The sequence below is a fragment of the Lissotriton vulgaris genome, chromosome 1_2, assembly GCF_964263255.1.
Source record: "Lissotriton vulgaris chromosome 1_2, aLisVul1.2, whole genome shotgun sequence".
In the NCBI taxonomy this organism is placed as follows: domain Eukaryota; kingdom Metazoa; phylum Chordata; class Amphibia; order Caudata; family Salamandridae; genus Lissotriton; species Lissotriton vulgaris.
In genome coordinates, this window is record NC_141686.1 from 126,835,509 (window position 1) to 126,861,644 (window position 26,136).

A 26,136-nucleotide genomic window follows, 5' to 3' on the forward strand; every position below is an offset into this window, starting at 1 on the left:
AAATTCACCTGTACAGAAAACGACAAGTTGGCTGACCCTTAATTACCTGAAATTAAACGCTCTCAAAACAGAATTCCTCTTAATTGCCCCATCCAAGCAGTCTCCAGACATCGAAAAATGGATGCATCAACTAACTGCTCGCAACTGCATTCCAAACATCATTGATTCCAGGAGCTTATTGGGAATAATGCTAGATAAGCATCTGAACATGCAAAATCACATTAATGCTCTCTCACCAAGGAAGTGAGCTTCCAATTGAGCACACTAAGGAAAATAAAACTGTTTCTACCCCACAACAACTTCAAGGCAGCGTTGCAAGCCCTAGTGATCTCTAAGAGTGGATATGGAAAAGTAACCCTCTATGGCCTTCCCATATTGAATATGGCACCACTTAGGGCCTCTCTCAACTCCACTGAAAAGCTCATCACAGATTCAAAATGTAACAATCACATCACGCCTGAGCTGCAGTTACTAAATTGACTCCAGTATGAAGCAAGGATGCATCTAAAAATTGCATGCATGACCCACAAAGCTTAACATTTCAACACCCCATTATACCTTGCACAAGAACATGAGCTCTCTGATGGCTCCAGATCCTGTAGGTTCTCCAGCACCTTACCGCTCAAGCTACAAAAATTCTGTAAAAAGAAAACCTACTATCGAGCATTCTAGGTGAAATCAGACTGACCCATTCCAGGTCTTCTTTCAAAAGAGAAGTTAAAGCGATACTGATGAAGACATTTCTGGCCTAGATCCCCAGCCCCAAGGCACTCTGACTCGCTTGTCTATATCTGTCTGTAGTGAACTGTTATGATTGTATTTTGACCGGTTGGTTTACTGTTACTTCTTCCTGTACCTTCATGATTGCCAAACTGTAAAGCGCTCTGATACTCCTATGAGACATGTTCATGCTATATAAAACTTTTTAAATAAATCAGAAATGAGGCAAGGACATTAAAAGCCCCCTCGGATCACAAGAGCATCATCTGCAGTGCCCCTTAAGGCTCATTCCTCAGACCCACACTCTTCGATAACTACATGACACCCCCAAGCCAACATCATCAGAAGCCATAAACTGGACATCATATCCTACGCAGATCACACCCAGCTAATCCTCTTGTTATTAGAAGATCCCGCCGCAAGAACCAACTTCCTCAGAAGCTTGATGAGCGTTGCCGACTGGATGAAAAACAAAAGCCTGAAGCTCAACACCGACAACACCGAGGTACTGATCTTCACAAACAATACCCCCCCATGTAACGACTCCCGGTGGCTCTCCGATCTAGGACCCTCACCCGGACTGGCAGACCATTCCCTCAACCTTGGCATAATCCATGACAGAAAACTCAACATGAAAAGCCAGATCACAGCAGTTTCGTCCGCATGCTTCCTCACTCTTTGCATGCTCTGGAAAATCTTCAAACAGCTCCCCGTCAACACAAGACAAACTGTCACCTTAGCCCTAGTCACCAGCTGGCTGGACTATGGCAAAGTACTCTGTCAGAATCACCAATCGCCTCCTGAAGAGACTACAGACCTTTCAGAACATAAAAGACTCGGCCTCTACCTTCCCAAATGAATCCACACATCCACCCCACCTTAAGAAGCTCCACTGGCTCCCCATTCAAAAGAGATGCCGATTCAAGATGCTGATCTACGCCTCAAAGCCCTCCATGATAAAGGACAAGCATACATCAACCGATGCAGGAACTTCCACCTACCCGCCTTACACCTGCGTTCCTCATCCCTGTCCCTCACTCACACACCCCGCATCCCCCTAAGCATAAGTGTAGGGCACTTTTTCTACCTCGCTGCCAAGTCCTAGAATGGCCTCCCCCTTCACCTTCAGACCTCACCCTCTCCTTGAGAGTACAGGAAGGGTCTCTACACCTGGCTATTCAATGGAACTTCTCGAAACTGCAGCCCTCAGCGTCTGTATAGCCTTGCGGGTGATTAGCGGCACTTTACTAATCCTGTTTGAGTGATTGAAAGCAGTTGGTTTGGAGGAACGCAAGAAATTCATCGGACTACAATACAGACAGGGAGATTGTAGATACTACTAGTATAGGATTCATTTGTCTTTTAATCAGCATCAACAGTATCCACAGACCCAGAGGTACCCCTATCAAGCTCATCATAACGAAAGACAACCATACAAAATCTCCATCTTCTTGAGAGATTACATTTTCTTGTCCAAGGCAGTGACAACCTAATACCATTTTCTCTGTTACACTCTTCAGTGGAGGGAGCGGTCTCCTTGTATATAGTCACAAATGATAAACGGGTGCTAAATATTGTAGATCCAGCTGTTTGTACTCCGGAAAGAAGCATCCATCCTATTAAAAAAAAGAATCAAACACATTCCTTCAGGTCAAAAAGGTGTGAGAGTATACTCCCAATATTTTCTCATAATGAAAAAGGGACCAAAAAGAGAATTCAGACCAATATTAGATCTGAGATAGACAAACAAATTAATCACAAATGGAAATATTCCCATATCCCTGCGGGAAAAGAATGAATGTGCACAATAGACTCACAAGACACATATTTCTACATCCCTATAGCCCACCCCTACAAAAGATTTCTTCTGTTCCTTGTTGAAAAAAGCAATATCGATACACAGTACTTCTGTTCAGCCACAAGTCTGCACGGCACACATTTTCAAAATGCATGACAGTAGTTGCGACGCACTTAGAAAGAAAAATATTTGTTTATCCTTATTTGAACGATTGACTGTTGAAGGCTCACACTCCACAGAAGTTGAAAAAAGACTTCATAATGCACTGAGACTCCTGAACAGGCTAGGTCTCCGGATCAACAATTAAATATAAATATCCATGCCAGTTCAAAGGCTTATCGAGCGGGTGAAATTTGACACAATAAGGTCAACAGTGTTTCCTTCGGTGGAGAGAGTTTTTTTCTATTTAGCATCAATGTCGTGACCTCAGGTCAACTCTTCATCCAACTGCTAGAATGATAGCATCACTTCTCGGATCAATGGCCTCTTGAATAAACACTGTTCACATTGCAAGGTTGTGTATGAAACCTTCTAGCAATGCTTGGAGGATCAGTGGTCTCAAAGAGAAAACATTCGGGAAGACAGACTAATGCTCACCTAAACAGCAAGGCAATCTCTGACATGGTGGTTCAAGAGGCAGAATTTGTTAGGAGGTACCCTATTTCAGGAGCAACTCCCATCTTAAATAGTAATAACGGATACATCGCTTACGGTTTGCGGGCTAATATGTGAGACCTAACCATTCAGGGACAGTGGTGAAAAAGAGAAAAATCGTACCACATACATTACCTAGAGCGCAGAGCTGTTTGAATAGCTCTCAAAGCCTTCCTCCCATTTCCAAAGGTATCACTAACCTTTCGGATAAGGACCTACAACACCACCACCACCATGCAATACATAAACAGGCAAGGATGCACCAGGTCAATTCCTCTGTCATTGCAAGCTCAGTCAGGGTCAGTCCAACAACCTAAACTTGACATCAGTTCACATGTCAAGTTTAGGCAGACTTTCTCAGCAGAATCTACAAAGAGTCTCACAAATGGGTACTTGACAAGTACTGAAGGATATTTTTCAAGAATGGGAAACCCCTGCACTAGATATATTAACAACAAAAGAAAGCAAAACAAATGCAGAGACTTCACATCTAGATGTCCATCGAATGTTGGAGGCCCTTACTCTATCCTTTTCCACGGATCCCAATAATACCAGTGGTGATTCTGAAACTTCGTATGTTTACCTCAAAGATGATACTGATAGCTCCAGATAGGCAAAGACCGTGATGGCAACCCAACATGTTACAAATGTCCACAAAACCACTCAAGGAGCTGCGGTACAAACCAGACCTACTAACAAGACTTCAGGGTCAAATTTGACACCCAACCCTTTCATCATTAAACGTGACTGCATGGCTCCAGAGTTGGTCATCTGAATCTGCCACCAGCCTGTATGGAGGAGGTAAAACTCTTCTCAACAAGGACATGGGGCCTGCAAAAAAGACACAATACAATCACAAGACAGGATTCTCGTCCGGAGCTTGAAGTGTGGCAGGCAGTGGGATTGGACACATGGGGAGACCTAGTTGTTGACTTGAAACTGTGCGACTTTGAAACCCTGATAGAAAATTATGGGATACCCCAGGGACATTTCTGTTTTATGCACATTGTCACAGCAATTTCTCCAGACATGGGGTAACACGCGCATGGAACTCACCTTACTTCAGGTCTTACAAACTCTGCGAGCACATGGACGGGGCAAAAAGGTGATCACAATGAGCTACAATTCCCTCAGGCCCGACTTGACACGTCTGTTGGCAGCATTACGTGAACACTGACGAGCAATGGACACAAGGCATAAACTAGTCTAAAATATCTACGAATGCCAGGCTGAAATACACGCAATTCAACTACCTCCACCACACGTATCTAACAAAGCATAAACTATTCTAAAATTATATTTACGAATGCCAGGCTGAAATACACGCAATCCAACTACCTTCACCACACGTATCTAACACCGCATAGGTTGGCACGCATGTACCCTACCTCTGCTGACATTTGCCCCAGATGCCTAGATACGGACACAACATTCTTCCATATGGTCTGGGCTTGCCCTCGACTCAGGAGCTTCTGGAACGATGTAGCTGGGACATTGACAGACACCGCAGGCACCCTGGTAGCAGCCCAGGCCCCACGTTTCCTGCTTGGTATAACGAAGCGCATTCTATCTCCAAAATCAGTCTGGAAGTCTGCAATGCCTTTGCTGGAGGAAGATCTCTGATACCAAGTCTCTATGGGCATTCATGCTTTTCCATGCTGGTCTTTGGCCACATCCAGATCATATTTCCTTTCTTGCTGGAAGCAGAAGCTTGTTCAGACTCTGCTCAATAGCTGCTTGGATGCTTTTCTAATAGTAACTTGTATGTAAAAGAAGTACTATTTTGATCTCCCTTCTCTCCTTTGCATATGTGGGCAGATATTAATTGGTGGTGATCATTTTATTTCATAAAGTGGTTTCTTTTTTTGCCTTATCATTGGAAAAATTGAAAGGGTAAAATAACATGCATACTTTAGTTATAATGAAAGATAAGTTCAACTTGATTTTCCTTTCTTTTAGGGAGAAAGTAACCCACCTGTGTATGCAATGACCGGCTTAAGATGGGGATCTTACCGAGACGCAGCAGATAAAGCCAGCAAGTATGTAACACAATTACAAAGAAGTGTCAAACTTAGAAATGCACATATGTGCACAGACTCAACTACGTATTTGACGTTGACTAGTGATATGCGTCCACTAAGACTGTATGACTATCACCCAGAAAGGATGAAATAATAAAGCAGTGTGCTCCAGTGTTAGGGGTTCATGTCAAGGTAGAAAAGGGGAATGCTGAATGGAGAAGAACGGTAGCACAAACATTGTCGTTAATAGGTGTGAGAAGTTGGCCTGATATGTAGTGCTCACTATTCTAGTGATCACTGTGTATCATTCCAAACGACCCTTATTGATGATTGGTTGTAAGTCAACCTTATAGACCAGCTATCCTAGTAGCATGGACAAGAGCAGTCTTTAGGCTAAACTCTAGAGGGCGTGTTAAGCCAGCTGTTATACCATCACATATACCCCTTGAACACCAAGTGAAAGGACACCACACAAGTTGTTATGAAAATAAAAGGATATTTATTTATAACAAGTCTACCCTGATCTCTTTATGAGTCAGGGAGCTAAGCACACAACAAAACTCTTAAGAAAATAAGTTGCACAATTTACACAAATGCCCGAGGGGCACGAAAAACCATATACTACAAAAGTGGAATGCGAAATACTAGCCGGTAAGTAACAAGATCCAGAGGCTTTAGGATCGCTAGGACTACACTACTGAAGCTTCAGGTTAGGAGCAGGAGGCCTAGGGTGATCAGGTGCAGAGTGTGCACTCTCACGCGCATTGCGGGATAAAGTTTATGGATGCTAGATTTCGTAAAGTTAGTGTTATCGAACAAATCCGTCTAGTTAGGCTGAAAACGAAAAAGGATCTGGACACTTAGATAGTGAACCTACGTTGGAGCACCGAAATGCTCAAGTTACCTAGCCCAGGGGCTGCGGCTGCATAGGGTTCAAAAGACGTCGGGAATCCTCGTTACAGTCTATGGAGCCTGAAAGAAGAAGTTGCTGGCAGGCGACCAGTGATGATGTCCGGAGTGATCCAAGCCTGGATCGAAGATGGAGACGACCTGAAAGCAGAGGGGACTCCGTTCTTAATCACTAGCCAGTGATCAGATGGGCACCAGGATGGCACCGGATGAAGTCACCTCGACCAGGTGAGTGGGCGACGCTGGGCTCTGCAGTCTCTCGGACCAGGAGGCGTTGTCGGCGACCAGGATGGAGGTGCGAGCTGTCCCACGAAGGTGTCTGCTGTTGGCGCTGCTGAAACCAGGATTGGAGCAACAAGCCTTGGCAAAGGCAAGCCCACGCGGTGGACTCAAGATGGCGTCTGGAGTGGACCAGGAGGGTCCGGGGTGCTCCTCTGTTGGAGGGGAGCAAGGGCCAGTCTGGAGCAACCAGACCAGCGATGGAAGTATCGTGGTTCGTCGTCAGGAGGGCCACAGGCCAGCAGGCAAGTAGCCGGACAACGCGGTGAGCAGCAAAGAGCAGAAGGGCCCCACGCAGATCTCGTGGATGCTGGGGGGGCTGGACTTCGGTGCTGCTCAGGGTTCGGGCTTCTCAAACCCCAAAGCACTCACTCGAGGATCCCTCGGCGGTCGTGCTGGATAAGCGTTGTGCAGTTCTGAAGATGGCCGGTCCCTCGAGGTCTCGTCACACCCACGAATCTCAGCTGGGCTGATGATGTAGGTAGAGGTCAGAGGTGCCAGGGAATCCGGGTCTCGTCGAGCTGGGCAGTCTTGATCCGGAGGATGGACTTGCAGCAAACCGCATGCGCTTAGATGGTGCCCGCTGGTGCAGGGTGGCTACTCCTTAGCCACAAGGGAGAGTCTTCAGAAAGGTTCAAGAGTTCTTTCGTGGAAAGTCATCAAGATTCAGAATTATCTAATTTGGGAAGGGGGCCCGCTCCTACCTTTATACTAAAGAAAGGGGCTGGCACGCGACTAGGTCCTGCCCATGGGTGGGACCAAGAGGGGGGTGGTTACACCCCTCTCCCTTGTCCGGACTTTCCCCGGCTCAGGGGCTGGTGTGCCCCTGGAACTGGTTCAAACCGGCAGATGCATAGTGAGCACCGGGGTCCCACTTGCAGTCACCTTCCTCCTCAGCCCTGCCTACCTGGGATACACAAAACCCTGTCTGGGATGGTGCTAGCACCGCCCCTGACAGGAAACCCTTTGTCCAAGCTCTCCTCGCTGGAAGGACTCCCAGCAGCAGGAGGTCAGACTTGTGTCTGTGGTGGCAGCATCCATTTTGTGATGCTGAGGCTCGAGTTAGCTTTAACCGGGGTTCACAGTTACATACATGTCGTGTCCCTCTAGAAGGGTGGAATGCTAACCCCGTCGCCAGAATTGGCGAGGGGTTAGTATTCCAATTCGTATGACACCTTACTCGACATGTTTTGATAAAGCGATACCAAAGATAGCAAATAACCGCGAGGATTATAATGCACTTAAGAGTATATTTATTTATTTATTTATTTATTTTATGTAGCTTGTAAAGCGCACAGCTACCCCCGGAGGGGTGTCCCGGCGCTGGAACCTGAGTCTCAGAGGGAAGGAGGGGAACAGACAGGGGAAGTGTCATGAAGATCAGAGTCTGGAAAAGAGCCAGGTTTTGAGTCTGGCCCGGAAGACAGATTCAGAGGAACAGAATCTGAGATCAACTGGCAGGGAGTTCCAAAGTTTAGCAGCGATGACGCTGAATCCTCTGCCACCCATTCTGGAAAGTCTAAAGCGGGGAGAGATCAGGAGGCATAGGTCATTGGATCTTAAGGATCTGATGGATCGGGATATTAGAACTCGTTTTTTAAGGTAGTTAGGTCCGCGATCATTGATGGCTCGATGAGTCAGAGTGAGAATCTTAAACTGAATTCGGCTAGCCACCGGGAGCCAGTGCAGTTCCCTACGATATGCGGCAACTGACTGACGATAGGAAATGTTGCCAATCAGCCTCGCTGCCGCATTCTGGACAATCTGAAGCCGATCAGTCAGGTATTGGGGAGCTCCGGCATAGAGACTATTGGCATAGTCCAGATGGGACGTAATGAGAGCGTGGGTGACTGTCTGGCGGGAATCCAAAGGGAGATAGGGAAGGATTTTCCGGATCATGCGCAGCTTTAGGAAGCAGGCCGATGTGACTTTTTGAATCTGGGTTTTACAGGATAGAGAGTCATTGAAGTGAAAGCCCAGGTTGCGGGCCGAATGGACCGGAGAAGGGGCGGGATCCAATGCAGTAGGCCACCACCAGGAGGAGGGGATAGAATTTTTCTGGTTAAAAAACAGCACCTCTGTTTTGTCAGCGTTGAGTCGTAGATGGTTTTCCGACATCCAATCACTGATGTTGTTAAGACACCGGCGGAAGCTGGAGAACGCGGAGTCAGAGTGGCCCCTAAAGGAGAACACTAGCTGAGTGTCATCAGCATAAGAGACCACCCTGACTCCATAGGACTCCACCACGCCTGCCAGAGGGGCAAGGTATATGTTAAAAAACAGAGGGCTGAGGGCAGAGCCCTGTGGCACACCGCAAGATAAGGGTTTTTTCTCCGATCTGAAGGGCCTCAACAGCACCCTTTGACTTCTTCCAGAGAGGAAGGACTCGATCCACCTGATGGCAGTGCCGCCAATGCCCATCTGCCGTAGTCGGTCAAGGAGGATGGAGTGGGATACCGTATCGAATGCCGCGGACAGGTCGAGGAGGACCAGCATGGCCTCCTCGCCTCTGTCCACGCACTCTCGAATGGTCTCCGAGACCTCCAGCAGAGCCGTCTCCGTGCTGTATCCTGCCCGAAACCCAGATTGCGAATCGTGCAGTAGTCGGTTGTTCTCCAGGTATTCCGTGAGCTGCAGCTGCACGGCTTTTTCCAGAACCTTAGCAGGTTTGGGGAGGAGGGATATAGGGCGGTAGTTGGAGAATACAGTGGGATCGGCGTCTGCCTTTTTTAGAATTGGGATCACCAAGGCTTCCTTCCAGGTGGTAGGGAAGAAGCCATGGTGCAGAGAGGCATTCCAGATGGAGAGGAACGGGTCGGCTAGCAGAGGAGCCAATTCACCCATAGTTTTGGCCGGAACGGGGTCAGTGGGTGCGCCAGACTTGCAGAGAATGAGTAGTCTCAGAGCATCCTCCCGGGCAAGTTTATTGAAAGCATGAAGGGACGGGGAGTTAAGGGGATCGGTAGACTGGGTCCGAGGCATTGGCTCTGTGGGGAAGGAGACGCAGAGTTTATCGATTTTTTCAAGGAAAAAGTCCGAGAGTCCTTCACAAAGTTTCTGGCTTGCTGAGACCTGAGTGGTCCTAGCCGGAGGGGTGATGAAATTTTTAACAATGGAAAAAAGGGTTTTTGAAGAATTTTTGGCCTTGGCAATTTGGAGCGAGAAGTGGTCTTTCATGGCAGTTTTTTTGTGTTTGAGAAACTTTTTCAAGGCCTCCTTGTAGGCGAGCTTAGCCTCAGGATCGTAATTTAACCTCCACTTCCGTTCAAGTGCTTTACAGCTACTTTTTTCCTCGCGGAGGGAGGTTGAGAACCAGGGAGCGGAAGGACGGGATCTAGAGGAAGTAATGAGTTTCTGGGGGGCAATGTGGTCAATAGCGTTGATAAGGGAGGAGTTGAGCCTGGCGATATTAGAATCGATATCCGGGGATAGATGGTCCGACTGGAAATGGAATATCGGGTCAAGGGAGGCGCAAGTGACTATGTGCCACTTCCTACCCAGCTCTTTCCTGGGCACAAGAGGGATAGAATTGTGGTCTAAGGTCAGAGAAAAAGGGATAAGGTAATGGTCCGACCATGTAAGAGGAAGGGAGGGAGAAACAGTAATAGTGGGAAAATTAGCAAAAATGAGATCCAGGGTATGACCCGCCACATGAGTAGGGCCGGTAACAAGTTGAGTAAGATTAAGGCTATCCATGATTTCCAGTAAATTATTCGCTTTTGTGCAGAGGGAATTATCGACATGAAGGTTAAAATCACCTAGGGCCAAAAAGTATTGATGTTTCAAGGCTAGATCAGCTAACTGGTGGGTGAGAGCGGTAAGAGAAAGGGAAGCCGCCGTGGGGGGGTTATAGATTAGAGAGCCTGCTAGAATGACAGCCGCAGAATCGGAAACTGAAAAGTATAGGGCTTCAATGATACCAATGTTGGTGAGTTTGGTGATGGTCAGCTGGAAATAAGATTTAAAAATAATAGCTAATCCGCCTCCCGATTTTCCCCCTGCACGATTGACACATTTTATGTCATAGCCAGATGGAATGGCTAAATAAATGTCCGGGGAGGATGAGTCAGTCATCCAAGACTCAGTGAGGAATAAAATATCCCACTCCTCGGAGGAAATCAACAGCCAGATGTCATTGGCATGTCGGGGGAGGGAACGGCAATTGAGTAAGCCTGCTTTCAACGTCCGATGATTAGACGTTGAGAGCTGCGGCGTGGGCTCAGGAAGCGAATGGGGAAGGAAGGACGGGAGAGTGAAGTTGCATTGAGAGCAATGAAATGGAGCTGATTCAAGATGGATGGGATTGCAGGGGGAAGTAGTCGCACAGGGGGAGGGGTTCAGAGAGTGGAGCTGGGAATTGGTCCAACACACACGTGCAGAATCATCAGCATGGGCAGGGGGACAGGCCCTGGGCCCGGTCCAGGCCCGGACGGGCCCAGACGGGCTTGCCTTTGGCGCGCCTTCGGCGCGCAAACGGCGCGCCCGCTGCGCCCGTCCGCTGCGCTTCCTGGCGAGGCACATGATTTATACCTAAGCGGGAGGGCGTCACGGGGGCGTGGCCAGCTGAGGTGGGCGTGTCAGGGACGCGTCTCGCCCTCAGTGATGGCGGCGAAAAATCGTTGCAGCGCTGAGAAACGCTGTTCAATGCAGGGGTGAGTAGAGCTTTAGTTAAAACACAACACAATCAGAGTAGTTTTTAAAAACAAAGGGTTCACTCCCGGCTTCCGCCTCAGGAGACTCACAGTTCGTCAATGCAGCGCTGTCAGCTGTGTGCGCAATTTAAAGGTATTTCAGGGGGCGTGGCCAGCTGAGGTGGGCGTGTCAGGGACGCGTCTCGCCCTCAGTGATGGCGGCGAAGAATCGTTGCAGCGCTGAGAAACGCTGTTCAATGCAGGGGTGAGTAGAGCTTTAGTTAAAACACAACACAATCACAAAACACAAGTTGCCCACAAAGTGCTGGGCAACTGGAGCAGGGAAAGTTAGGGCAACGTTGGAGCCTCTCTGGGCTCAAAGAACCACCACTGTGGCACTGGTGTGCCTCTCTCAGGCTCTCTTACACAAGTAAGGGGGGGCTGCTGAGCCTCTCAGGGCTCCAGCAACAAAAAGGTGCAGCCTCGCTGGGCTGTGGGGTCCCCCTCTCTGGGGATCCAAAGCAATAATGCTTGCCAAGAGCCTCACTGGGCTCTAACTCGACTGGTGCCCCCGGGGCACCTCGTGGCCAAAAGGAATGCTAAACGGGCTATTCTCAGGGGAGCGGCCCTCCCTCACTGGGGCCACTCGCAGGACACACCGAACCCGCCCTCGCACTCACCGGCTGTTCAGCTGGGCTGCGGGCGGGGCTCCTCTCCTCTCGTCCCGGTGTCCCAGGCACGACGTGGCAGGCTCTGCTCTTCGAGAGCTCCCGCTCCTCGGGGCTCTCTGGATACTCCTCCCTGGGCTCTCCCTCTCTTTGGGAGCCTGGGGAGGAAACGGGAAGACGCCGGCTTCTCCTTCCACCGGAGCGCGGGGTGGCCTCCCGTCCGCTTCCGGTTTCTTCTCTGTCTTGCCCCCGGCTTGCCTGACTTCCGGGTCGCGGCAGCGGGGCGGGACTTCCGGTCGGCTTCCCCCGGGCCGCGCAGCGATTGGCCCGCCGACCCAGCACTTCCGGGTCGCGGTAGGCAGCGCGGCGGCCCGGCGGGGGCAGCACACTCCTGGGCTGCGGCGGTGATCCGGGGACAGTGCCGGGTGGGCACCGGCCTCCAATTCAATTAAGGAGCGCGGTGACCCTCGCTCGGGGCGGACAATGCCGGGTGGGCACCGGCCTCTGCAGACCAAGCGCTCCCAGCGCTAGAGGGGTGACCACAGCGCTCCCAAGCGCTGCAGGCACAATAAAGCGCTCTTAAGCGCTAAGCAGCAACCAAAAGCGCTCCCAGGCGCTAGGGGTAAAATCCAGCGCTCTCCAAGCGCTAGGCAGGCGATCTCCGCGCTCCCAGCGCTGAAGGGCAGAGAGCAGCGCTCTCAGGCTGCAGGCAAAGAAGTCCTCAGTGCTCCCCAGCACTGGAGGACAGGACAGGGCTCCAGCAGGGCTGGAGGCAGGCAGGGGGGGCAAGGCTGGGCCAGAGCCAGCACACTGGGTCTCCAGGCAGGGAGACTCCCCAAGTGGCGGTCCTTCTGGCCCCAGCAGCGGCAAAAGCCCCCTCTGGCAGGATTCAAAAGTAGGTACATGGTACGCGTTATCATAGAACAGCTATTAGGACTTGGTTCCGCAAGCTGCAGACGGGCTCAGCTCATGCCAGAGCACCATCTCACATAATTCTAAGCACTCTGCCTTCAGGATTGTTAAGGCCTGCCATAGGAGTGACTGATAGGAATACATGTGTCCATTTTAGGGTTAGATATAGGAATACTATATCTAAAGCAAAGGGTGATTACACCACCTTACCCCAGCTGTCGTGCAGCCAGTTGTGTCAGATTTAGATGGCCAGCCAGGGGTGGAATAATACATGCTGCAGCTCCTGGTATGCCCTGGGTACACCTATGCCCTGGGTACAGGGACTGATAAGGTGGCCCAGTACCAATTGGTAAATGCGCCTAAGGTACATGTGTCAATTTGGAGAGAGAACAGCTAGGCTGTGGGTCTGATTAGCAGGCCCACAGCCAGGGAAGGTCGTAAACCAGTGAAGCAAAAAGCAAAAATCTGGGGTGATCATAGGATTGCAGACCCTACTCTCCTACAATAGGGTTATTGGGAATCGGGGTAATCTGTGAAACTATTTACCATATTAGGAGGTCCTGCAGGTCAAGTTAATTGTTTGTTGGCTGCAACGTTAATGGCTTATAGTATCCATATTTTAAAAGTTGCTAAAGGTAAGAATTATGGTGCATTGATAGAGTGAACAGGTTGGTCAGCACATAAAAAGCACATATTTGCCGCACTTTTCCTAACCACATTTCTCATTTTTTAATTTGCTTTGTGCAGATATTGGTATCTTGGGCCTCTGAAAACCAAAGCTGCTCACCTGTTCAGCACATTGAGGGTAAGCTAAAATATTTGTCAAGAGGCAGCATTTAGACCTTGTTCCAGCTACTACTCCAGTGCAAGAGTTTCTGAGCACTTCGTCTTCCCTCTGCATGCCATTTTCTTTTACCCTGTTATTCTCTCGGTTTGTGCACTTTCTACTACTACCATGCTTTCTTCCCTTTTGTTTCTTCCTCGGATTTCCTTTTTTTTTTTTTACGGAGTTTTATATAGTGCGAACTTGACCCGAATCGGGTATCAGAGCGCTTTACATAGCACCAGTTGCATTACATAAGAACGCATTCATTTTTGTTAGGCACGGGGAGATTGTGATTTACCCAGAAACACAGGATGTTCAGCGTTATTGCCGAGACTCGAACCCGGTTCCCCAGATTCAAGGTCGACCACCATAGCCGTTTTATTGTTTTGCTGACATTTGTTGTCATCTTTTATTTTGATCCTCTTTGTCATTTTTTTACCTTAATCCTCATTCTCTCAGTGCCATCATTTCCCCTTCTTCTTATCTTTCTTCCTCGTTCCTGTTTGACTAATGATCCCGTTTTAGCTCATGTTCAGGATGGTACTGATACTGAAAGTGTTATTGTAACGTATTAAGGCCAGTATGAAAGACTGGGTGATTCATGAACCACACGCTCTGAGGAGAATGAATTGTCTGCGGCTGTCTAGGATGCAAATATGGCTGTGCAGAAAAAGGTAAGAAGTATGCCCATGTGTGAATCCCAAAATCATTCTTAATTCCAGATAGGTTTTGTAATAGCATTGCTTTTTTATATTTGAAAAGTGGATAATAGATGCCAGTAACTGTGTATGTGTGTGTTAGGGTTATAGATGGTTTGTGTATATATTTGTCTGGATAAGAGCAACCATAATTTTACGCACACTAGAAGAAAAGAGAATGATACTCCTTTTTTCATGTGTAGAAAGTTACGGGCATTGCATACACTGGAGTTGTATGGGTATATGTGTAGTTTTTCAAGTGGAAAATTGTTGGGACGAAAGTGCTCCCTGCATGGTATATGGGTGTGTTCCCATGCCCTGACTGCTTGTATATCTGTTTTCTTATTTTGGCCCTAGTGTCACACTAATCCAGCATTTTCTCAAAGGCCTAAGCATGTCCCTGGCCATCTTCGCCACTGGATTCAAGCTAGCCTGGCTGATGAGATACATTGGAGTTCTCTCTTTGTCTCAAGATGGGCAGGACCTCGGATGCCATTTTCGCTGTCCAGTAGTGCAGGCTGCGCACTGAACAGCACGAGCCATAGGAACAGCAAACTTTGTCTATTGCACATGGTTTTACCAAGCCCCCTGCACATAGCTTCACTCATCCCCTATAAGCCCTTTGAGCATTCACCACACCCTGGAGTGGAAGCTGGCCCCGTTCCTCAAGTTCATGTAGGAGAGGGTTGAGCCCCATTTGTTTATATTTTTCTGAAGTCCATGCAGGCCCCGTAAAGATTAATTGCTGCTTCAGAGCAGCCTGGAAAAAAACTGTTACATAAATCATTCTAATCAGTAAGTCTGCCGAAGTAGGAGAGGGCTGAGCCCCATTGATTTATATTTTTCTTAAGTCCATGCAGGTCCGTGCAAGCCACGTGAACATTAATTACTGCTTCAGAGCAGCCTGGAAAATAACTGTTACATGAATCCTTCTAATCAGTAGTCTGGCGCAGAAGCTGTAGCCTACCTCCTAAATTTGCAAGTATTGATCTAAACCATACCGCTCTAAATGGATTTTAGAAGTCACTGAGCTAAGTTTACCCAAGACGGCATTGTTTCTAGTATGCATTTCTCGAGTCTATCAAGGACACCTAGCCTGTACTATTGCATCAGTTTTCCCTAATTCAAAGATGACTTAGTGTGATGTGAATGCCGGAAATGCAAAGGCAAATTTCAGACATCCATCCTTAATTGAAAGCAAACCGTTTAATATTTGATCTAATTAAATGAACCAGATATTTGCAAAGCTAGTTGTACACAAAACCATACAGAATGAGAAACAGATCCATAAAGATCAAAGATCTAAATACAAGATATTAATGCATGCATGCCATAGTTTCGAACCTGACATAAGATTTTAATAAACAGTGAAGTGTAAATAATTACCTAAAAGGACAAAGAAAACTCTGAAAGGCATCTGATTATTGTTGAGTCCTAGATGTTCCTGACTAAGGTTTAAACGCCAGTCTTAACTTTAGTGGCCATGACCTGAACAATGTCGTAGTTTTAACAAAGTAGGACATCATGGGTTGCTCCATCCCAGGACTCGAAATCAGCTATGCAGCCTCTTGATGTTGCCTTTCCCTAAGGTAAGACACTTATCTCTGTGGAGGCTGTATTTGACGTAGCAGTGGCGACAGTGGTTTAGTTTTTTTTTACATGGAAGCATCATTTGGGAACTTGTTGCCCACTACATCTATCTGCAGCTTTAGGCAGAATGACCCTTTTTGACATTTTTGGAAACTTGTTAATGTAAATCCAAAATTGCAAATCCATCCTGGGTGGGTCTTGGACAGAAACTAACTAAACAAATAGACAAATGCAGATGACTTCTAGAGAAGGTACTTGTACAATGGAGGGATTTAGAGCAAACCAAGAGGAAATACTTGAGTTGGTACAGGGATAAGAAAAAAAAACTCCCAGAGCCCACAAACCAGATTTCTTAGATGGGGGATAGATGATATCTGTTCTCTGGGTATGTTTGAAATGGGTGTGGCAGGGAGAGAAGTGCCTCTAGATGCACAGTTTCATCCAGCTTGAGGAGTGTTGTATGTTTGAATAATTCGTAGAAGTTCTAAAACCACACCCACCACTAATACTTTGTGAAATCAACTTTTATCCAACTTGAAGTGTGCATTTCTTTCCAAATATGCTTCCTGCTTCTCTAAGTATAGGCTTCCCGCTAACTAGTCCGCGTATTTAGGCAAATGCTAGGCATTACATAATTTGTTTTACCTTGTTTTTTCTCTTTTGTCTACTGATGGGACAGCTCTGGCATTGCTTCAAGGAACTTTAAAGGGTTTATAACTGAAAGAGGTGCAAGGGAAGCAACAATGCCATTGTAAAGTTAAATAAGAGTAAGACAGTCTGAGTTTGTGAAACAGGGCAAACTAAAGACCTGTAAAAAATGATGATCCTTGAGTTGTTTCTAGAAATTGATAACATTAACGTTTTAAGCAGAGAGGAAAAATAGAGCAGCCTCCTTAAGGAAGACCTCTGAAAATCAAATAATCTGCCTCTAAACCTTTTGTATCTTGCCAGGTGAACAGAAAGACAGTTTTTGGTAACAGACCTAAAGCATTTTGCTGCCTTAAATATGATTATTTGTTTTACTGCCACCCAGTGAAACAGTTCGATAAGTCAGTCTAGGAGCATGTTGTATCAAAAGGCACCCTAAAGAAAGGGATCCCCTGTCTGCTTAGCAGGATGGAAGTCTGTGAATTACTTTCTGTCTATTTGTTTGGATACAATTTCATTAACTTCCCTTATATGTGTAGGAATGGCCTCAGAAGCACCCTGCATCACTGAAGTACTTGGGTCCAACAGAACGGCCCCCAGAGGAGCCAGAGGTGAGACCTCAAAGACCTTCCCTGTACAGAAGAATTTGTCGACGTCTCTCTCTCTACTGGAATCCTCCCAAGGAAGGTAGGCAAACCCCTATAAGACTACCTACATTTTCATTTCCTCCTCCCATCTATTACCATTTCTATGATTTACAGAACTTGGCATTACCAAAAGACATGCAAGGAAACAAATCGCATGCTAAAAATCATTGAAAATGGCAGTCTAGTTAGTTCTCAACTTCTAGAATATGGAAGGCATCCCAAGAAAAAATGAATGGTGAAGAAACATGTACACTCAAATCACAGGATGTTTAACTTCATCTTTATTACCCAAAAAAGGGATGTGTCTGGCAATCTCTGGTGCTTTTAGAAGCAATAAACTGACCCCTAAGCAAAAGTTGCATCATAAATATTTGCTTGGTGGCCTTCTGTGGATAGAGTCAACAGCTAACATTCCCTTCACCTGCGGAATCCAATCCCACTCGTCTCTAAGACTGATCAGCAACAGAACCCACAAAGTAATCCCTCTTAACCTGAATTAACATTTATTCTTCTTATTTAATAGGAGAAAATCGTTTGACACAAATTACATTGAATCATATTGCAAAAAAGTAATAATGTACAATTTATCACAAATGGTTCACAAGATCTCCGACTCCTTGTAGTCTTTCAACAGCATGATTCTTGTTATTAATAGTTCATACGAAAACTGCATGCACAGCCAACCCGTTTTTTCGGGGTAAGACCACCGCTTCCTCAGGGCTCTAAAATTGTCAGTTGTACATCATTAGTAAACAGCAATTAGAAGGTCAACTGTGTCATCCCCTGATGCATCTTCAGTTATTCCGTCCTTTTGTGCTTTGAAAATTCAGAAACCAGGGATGATTATTTTTGAAGACTTAGCATATAACTATAAATGTAACTGGGTTTATTAGAATTTGTAGTGACTGTGAGCACATTCGTAGCGCCATGGTGTTGAATGAATAGATGTTGATATGACTAAATTTTATAATGTGTGCGTGGAGTGAACGGTAGCCAGTGATGAGCAGATCTCAACAGAAATCTTACTGGGATCACACAGTTGAACATCTAGTTTCTGTTTAGTAATGCTGATGTACTATCAAAGACAATTTTAGAGCATTGCTAAAGCGGTTCAACTTGGTAGGCAGACTGCATATTCCAGAACCGGGTTGCTTCAACACAGAACAGAGATTTATCCTTAAGAATCTTCTTTGTCTAAAATGATCTCAGTAGTCCAGCTTCTGCAAACCTCTGCAGTCCTATTTGGACTAAATAGGTATGCAAGTTGTCTGCTACAAATGAAAGGTCTGTTTGTCAGTGGTATGATGAGCAGTGTGCAGGACTGTAAAATCTGCTCTCATGGCAACCAGTAAACCCTTCCCAGGGCTGATGTTGCGTCCCCCCCCCACCCTCCCATTTCACTGTTTCACAATGGGCTGTTTTAAATGTATTAGAGTTTTTGGAGACTAAAGCAGAGGAAATACACTTGACACCACTAGAAGTGTTATGGTAGATAGGATAGAACCAAAAGTCTTCTGTTTTTGACAACTTGTCAATCTGCAGCGTGCTACACAGTGCAATATCAAGAACAACCACCCCCATGTTCTTCGCTATGGTAATTGGCTTGAGCTAAAGTCCCATTGTTTTTATTCAGCTTGCTACATTTCCATATATCTAGATCTACATCACAAGATGCTAATCTTTTTTTTTTCTTCAGATTGTTTTATAAAAGGTGTTTTAACCCATCCAAAGTTTGATCTGTTGGAGGGATACAGTGTAAGATATTGCTGTGGAACCTTGTTGGGCTTGGGTTCAAATACGATCTAAGTTTAAGCTCTGCAGAGTCGGTTAGAAACTGTGTGTGATATTCAGCGGAGGTTGAACCCAACTGGTTATACCTCCACTAAATTCGCCTTGCAACTCCTTTACAGAATTTACTCGATATCAGACTAGGGCTGGCACTTCTAATCATCAAAGCAGATAATTGTTGATGGGTGGCCGGGTGGTTGACAGCATTGATGCCCACCAACAGACGGAATTAGTCCATGGTCCGACACCACCAGTTTCTTACAACTTATTCTGCCCCTTTGCTAAATATATCAAGATTTGATTGCTGTTTTCTGTCCACCAGCTAGATCATTCTCAGATTCTACATATGGCTAGTTTGTTTCGGAACTTTGGTGACACTTTGACTTGTTTCCCCTCAGTTAAATCACACTCTAATCTTGGCTAAGGAAGTGGTAAAGCATAGATAGGAAGACTGGTGTAAATACTGACATTTCCTAGTTGGATTTCTCATTCCCCACTCTTTGTGCACGTTTGGATTCTGCTCTTGTGGTATAAATGTGCAGCATTTTATCAGCTCTTTAGTGTGTCCTGCAACTAGGCGTAGTTTTACACGTAACAGTATGGCTTAGTGGTAACAGGGTGAAATGTAAGTGGTATTGAATGGATTTTAGATACTAGATATGACTTTTTGCACTAACAATCGGAGGGTGCATAATACCATTGTGTCTATCGGTGCAATCAGGGCACTCTGATTCTTCAGTATGGAAATTGATGTTGCCTACATGCAACTTATTAAACCAAGTAAGTAGCCACATTTAAATTGTCACTATATGAGTAGTCATTCCCATATATGTAAAGCTGTTAAAAGTCTTGCCGCCCCAAACCCACTGCTTTAGCTTCACCAGCTTCTGGGTTACCACAGCAAGAGTAAAGGTCATATCCCTGGTGCTCTCCAACTCTGTGGTAGCTGGAGGGTAACTTGTGGTCCAGTTAGCCTTTTAAGCTCAATTACCAAGTGTCATTGAGTTTGGTAGTAATATTGAATAACATTGCTACTAGAGTGCGGTAAGGTAACAAGTGCCACGTAAGACAAACAATTTTATGCAGACATTTAGGTTAAATGAAGTGACACAACAGAGCGGACCAATAAATTATGCTGGAATTGCTTAGAAAGCTCACTTGTGCTGCAAACTGACTGAGCGCTGCCGGTGGCCCACATTTGATTCTCAGCAATGTGACCATTCCAAGGGACATTTCCGGGACGAGTGGACTAAGTAACTCACAGGAGCCCAGTAAGAACATTAACTAGTGGCGCTAACTTAGTAGATAAATTGGCTGGGCAAGTGTAGCTACTCATAAGATAACTTGGGGAGTCAAGGTACCTGTGGTGATGTATGTATCCAGTAAGCATCAATTTAATATATTGGTAGTATACCCCAGGTGATTAATGAAGTTGCTGCATAGAATTGTGTATAATCTGCTGTTAACTTGTTTGAATTTTCAAAAAAATAAATAGCTGAGAGTTATGGAGTAGTGTGTGGAACATGCAGGTCACAGATTTCTATTCTAGTAAGGTAACTCAGTGGATTGAAGCAATGGAGGCAGATATCCTGTTGTAACCTATAGGTCACAAGTTCTTATCCAGGTGAAATAGTGCACTGTTAAGCACCTACAAGGTAAAAGTTGAAATGTTTGCAGGTTGCAACTTAAACATTAGGCCTTCTAATTTAGTTTAATTGATTTGGGTAGTAATGTAATTATTGCCTGCTATTAAGTGCCAAAATTGAGTTCAGTTTGTTTTGAATACTATAGGAATATCCATCGTTATGGTAATTGCATTGCAAGATATACAGAACATTATCTAAGGGACCATTTATAAAAAGAATGCCAACATGCTGTGAGAAGGTCTCTTTACAATTATTAGTAGGATACTGAAAGACAAGTGGTAAACCCAGGCCTTCGAAACAGCAGCAATTTGTGGGGAGAGAGACATCTCTCTATGGATTTGAATCCTACGATACAAAGGTTGAGGCCAAAGGGTAGTATGCCATAAATTAGGAGTAACCATCAGGAGCATCTCAGATTTTGTAGGGTTCAATTTACATAAGTTAGCATTTATCCACCAGGGAACTGCCACTTGTACAAGGGGTAGGTTGCGAGACAGACATTCCCCACACACCCGGTTGTTCAATAAAAGCTGTGTCTAATCTGCGTACACTTACTGCAATCAATGCAATATATGAGTTTAATGGGGTTTTGACCCAGAACCACTTCAGATCGTCCTGAGTGGTAAGAAGCAATCTGCTTCAGCTTAGTACCCCGTAGAGAGGGCTAAGTTAGTGGTAATCTGCTGAAAGTCTTAATGGTACTAGGGCTCTTCCATGCCCTGTAGGCTGCAGATTTTAAAATACTCAGGACTAAGGTTCCAACAACATCGTGATCCAAACAAGGGCAAATGCTCGCTTACAAAGGGTGAAATAGAGAAATGAATTCCACAAACTCCTATAGCTGGGCTGTTCTTGCTGTGTCTAGCATTTTAGCAGCGAGAGGGAGGAGTTAAATTCATTAAAAAAAGACTTGCACTTTAGAGCTAAAGGATATTTTTTTAGAATACGAGCTGGATGATAACAAATTTTAGTGGTTCAGAGATTAAAGTAGAGTGACTAGAGCAAATAATAGTGTGCAATACATTGGATCCAATCACCTCCCTCACCAAAATAAGCACTTTATTAAGGCAGGTATCCAGAATACACCATGAGTGCTTACTGCTGGGTAAAAGCATAGAAAACTCCTTGGCAGATAGAGGAGAAAGGAAAGCCAACATGGGAATGCCTTCAAATATTAAGGCAATCACCAGATGTTTGTTGATAGACTGTGCTGTATTATTGTCCATGAAGCCATTAACATTTTAAGAAAACTATCTGAAAGTGACTCTACCAGCTCTAATGTGTTTCTGATTATACATTGCACAGGATGAGGCTAGGAGAGCTATGGTCTTAATTTGTGCAGAGAATTGCGTATATTGGTGAGTTTCAAAAAGAAATATTTTATTAGAAGCTTTAACAATGTGATGATATGTACAAGATCACCCCGGAATAAGATTTTTGCACGATGTAACCTATATATTCTATCAGACGAATGATTGCATCCAAAATTGAGTTTTCAGGTAGTATTTAAACAAGTGGAAGGATGATTTGAGTTTTGTTCTTCTGGTCAGTCCCCAGCAGTAGTGATTCGAATTTGATCTGCTAAGTCAGTAGCATCTATGTTGTTCCAAGAAGGGGTATGTACAACTCTGAACCTGAGAGACCTATCTTTGGATGTATCAAAAAAGGCCAATAATCTTAAATGGAATGAAACCTGTCCAGACCAGGGTAAAAGTAAGCTGAATCTGTTGTTGCACTTGAGGGAGAACTAAAACTGATCTAAAAATATGGCCAGTTACATGAAAAGCAAAGCTATTACCGAAGTTCAATAGCAATTTTTCCAGGTGATTACCTCTGCTCAGAGGTTCAAAGTTTTCAGTATGAAATGTTCTGTGAATAATGAGGATATATTTTTCTTATTTTTTCTCATGAACGCATTCGAATGCTTTCAAGGAAAACGTTTTTTTTTTCCAAACATACTTTTTAGTGTCTATCCCCTGTACAATGTTCAGCAAAAATATGCATAATATGACATTTCCTTTGATCGTTTATTCCCATTTATGATAAGCTTAGCAACAGAAACATGTTTACATAACATTGTTCAACTGTTTCCATCAACACCAACATCAAGAGTACCCCCTGCCCTTCTGTTACTGTCGTAGTTTTTATTCCTCCCTGTCCTTACCACTGAACGCTTGCCCAACAAAAATATAAACCTTCATCCATTAGTGGAGATCTCTCACCAACCTACATACTTATATTATCCAGTATCTAAAGGGTGTAAAATGGGGCGGAGGAGAAGGTGCAAATGAGTAGATGGTTCCTGAATATCATAATGGATGTTGTTTAGGGGCCATTCCAACCTGAACAACTCGATCCAGTCACTGGTCACCACCACCCAGTCAGCCATAGCTGTATTCCAAGGAGTGCCTTCAGCTCAGTTGTTACCATACCATCCTCCATTAATGGAGTCAGAATCGCATCCCATGCTGTTGTAAATTCCAATATACCCCTCTCTCTTTTGCCTCCCAGAGCAGTAATAGACTGTCATAACTGGCACGGTTTAACTAATTGTGTTTTCCAAATTTCTTACCTTGAACCAACTATTGACTTCTATTTTAGCATTATCTGCCTTTTACCTAACACCAAGGCAGTGTTTAGGAATTTAGTCACAAGTTTAGCTTTTTAGGGCAAGTGTATATGCCTAGTATGCATGCCACCGGAGTATTCGCTATGTGCCTATCTCTGTTCTTGTTAATAAAGCCGATTATATCAATCCAATATAGAACAATGCTGGGGCAAGCCCAGATTATATGATGTAGGTCCACCCCCAACATTCCACATCTAGGGCATTAAGCATGGGCACTCAGGAAATATTTATTAATTCTACACGCATTGAGATTAAGTACTGTGAAATTGACTCAGTTTAGATCATGCATTGTAGAAGATTGTGGGATCATTTTCCCACACGCTCACCCAGTCTGCTTTCCTAATTGGTCTGTGTAGATCATGTGCATATTTATCCCTGAGAGTGTCCAAGAGGGTATTGATTTGAGTTCTCAGCACCTGGTATAACGGTGTTCCAACTTTATACGTTTCTGAGGTAGTATAGATTGTATGGAACCCCAGGTGTACATGAGGCTCACTCATTACAGCCTTCCATACGCCTCTGACCGCTACCTATACAGAGCTGTTTAGTAGGAACTGCCCCGCAGATAACCCAAAGTCATTCAGTTATTCTTTATATTGCAGGGGCTCTCTATCTCTGAATAGGTCTTCAATTTTCTCAGTACAACAGTCCACCCATGCACATATTCCCTTCCATAATCCTTTGTGCGTAATCTATTCAGGCAGTTCAAAGGTGTATTTGGTAAGTAGGGGACTAAAGTTTGTGTTTTGTACAGGCTCCAGACCCGAGAATGTTTAATTACTCTTAAAAGCCCCAGTATGTTAAAGTTTTTCCTTTTGTTACCAAACAAGGAGTGGTATTAACAGCTGCAGTGGTGAGCCACGGCAGTAGGTGTCCTTGGCCACACTTGTCTGTGCCACCAGCCATCTCGTCAGCCACTTTAACTGTGCTGCTATATAATAAGTCTCAAAATTAGGGGCTTCAAGTATTACCCCCCTCTCTTTTGTTGGGAGCTGCAACTTAGACATCGCTACCCTATGCCTACCCGAACCCAATACTAGCTATGTGAGCAAATAGTCTGTCGCAAACACACATCCTGGGCACTGGCAGCAAAGCAAAGTAATGCAAAAGCCTGCATAACACAACCATCTGAGGAGTTGCCACCCTTCAGGCCAATCTGCTTCACTCAAAGTCTGTTGTTTATTGGCTGTAGACCCCAAGGCTTCATAATGTGATGGTGGGAGGCTATTTACGTTAAGAAAGAGATGTTGAGTTTTAACTGGGTGACTGCGTCTGCCTTCTGTCTCATCCAGGCTTTTAACATATGTTCTGTGCTGGTGAGTAGGGTGATTCTGAAGGTAAGCCTTGCTAGAAAGGGATATTTTCCCTGCTGCATTTTGGGGGTGATACACAACAAGTGTCCCCTGCCTGTACTTCTATCATGACCGCAGCACTACACCTGATCCTTCTCTCACATAGCACCCACGAGAAACTCCACACAGATGGCGAGCCAAAGGTGAAAAATGTTGTCTTGGAGGAGCTAAGGTGGAGAAATGTAGTTTTGATTTAGCATGCAGTTGCAGAAAAACAAACTAAAAGAAAAATCTACAGTCCGAAAAACAAAATTGCTAAATCAAGAAATATTGGTGTTCAAAATATCTACAATACAACTGGGAATGTTTTTTTGTGTATGTGTTGGCTAGTTATTCCCCAAGAACTGAACTTGACTTGACACACCATAGGTGACCTGTAGGGCAGGCCCAGCTATCCATCTGTAGCCCTAACAATGATGTGTGTACTCGTAACATAGTCTCCCTATTTTTCTGGTTATATCTCTTTCTCTGCACACCAAGAACCCTTTAGTTCCTGTTACATCGTTTACTCACGAGGCGATCATTAGTTGTATGCAATCACACAGGTTTAAGATGACGGGTAACCAGAATTGGCATTACTAATGCTGTAGTTGTGTTTCCATGTTATGGAAGCTTGCAGTGCTGTTGTTTTTGTGTCATTCATGCATGTGTGTGCCTCTCTGGATAACCTGCACTCTTGCTGAGTTTGCTCTAACTTTTTTTATGTGAAGGAAGCTTGTACTGCTTAAATGCAAACTGAGTCTGGTTTATTTGAAGGACGTTTGCACTGCTCCTGCTGCCTTTATTCTTCTATCACACAGGGCGAGAGAGCGGGAAACACGCAAGTCATGTCCTTCTACATACATCAGAGGTACCTGGGTTCTCATCCAGGGGATACTCCTCAATAGTCATAATCTTTGAAAACTCCCTGCACATGTGCGGGATCCCGGAGCATATAGAAAATGCATATATAAACATATATATATGCAGTTTAAAATATTTCCAAAATGGCAATAATGCTGAAATTACATAGGTTTGCATAGTAGGACCTATACTCTCTCAACCCCTACGGAAGGAAAAGAGAGCAGAAAACATTTGTCATACAATAATGCTTTATTACCATATATGCTTGAGATCTTCTGGGACAAATCTGGTCCTAATCCCCAGATTTAAATACAAGACCAAGGGTGGGAAATCCTTCAATGTTCTGGCCGCCAAAGCCTGGAACAATCTGCCTGTCAGTCTCAGATCCATAGATAATGAAAACAACTTTAGAAAACTTCTCAAGACATGGGTCTACCAACAACTAGACTCCTCCGTCCTGGCAGCTATCTAATCTTTTATTTTCCAAATCCATTTTTCTGTTACTCCCCGCAGCTTGCTCAGCGCCATGATGCTCCCCTGGGAGCGAACGTTAGCGCTTTACAAATGCACAAAAATATCAAATATCAAATAAAAGCCTGTAATTGCAGGCATTTGCCTGTAGGCTGCAGTAGAGCATAAAGAAACAAAGAAAACTGACACCTTGACTTTAAGGCATTAGAGTAGGGGTACCGTGCCTTTAAGACCTGTAGGCGACTCCCTGCTCCCATGATGCACCACAGGTGGCAGTTAGGTCAGTTCTTTTCTCCTGCTCCTCCTGAGATGATCCTGGAGCTTGAGCTCTACAGTTTTTTCTCCAAAACTGATTTTGAAGAGATTTTTTCAGAAAATTCTACGTTTTCTGGTTTCGAAAGGCTTC

The 26,136-nt window shown here is 45.1% G+C and overlaps 1 protein-coding gene across 1 annotated transcript in view; it reads left to right on the forward strand.

The window, feature by feature from the left end:
* The window catches only part of AGK (acylglycerol kinase), a 226,117-nt gene that overhangs the window by 116,867 nt on the left and 83,114 nt on the right, over positions 1-26,136 (forward strand). Inside the window, exons 9-11 of the mRNA XM_086952969.1 lie at positions 5,132-5,211; positions 13,340-13,397; positions 16,894-17,041. Of these exons, the coding sequence (XP_086809095.1) occupies positions 5,132-5,211; positions 13,340-13,397; positions 16,894-17,041 (286 nt within the window). The remainder of the gene's footprint in view (positions 1-5,131; positions 5,212-13,339; positions 13,398-16,893; positions 17,042-26,136) is intronic.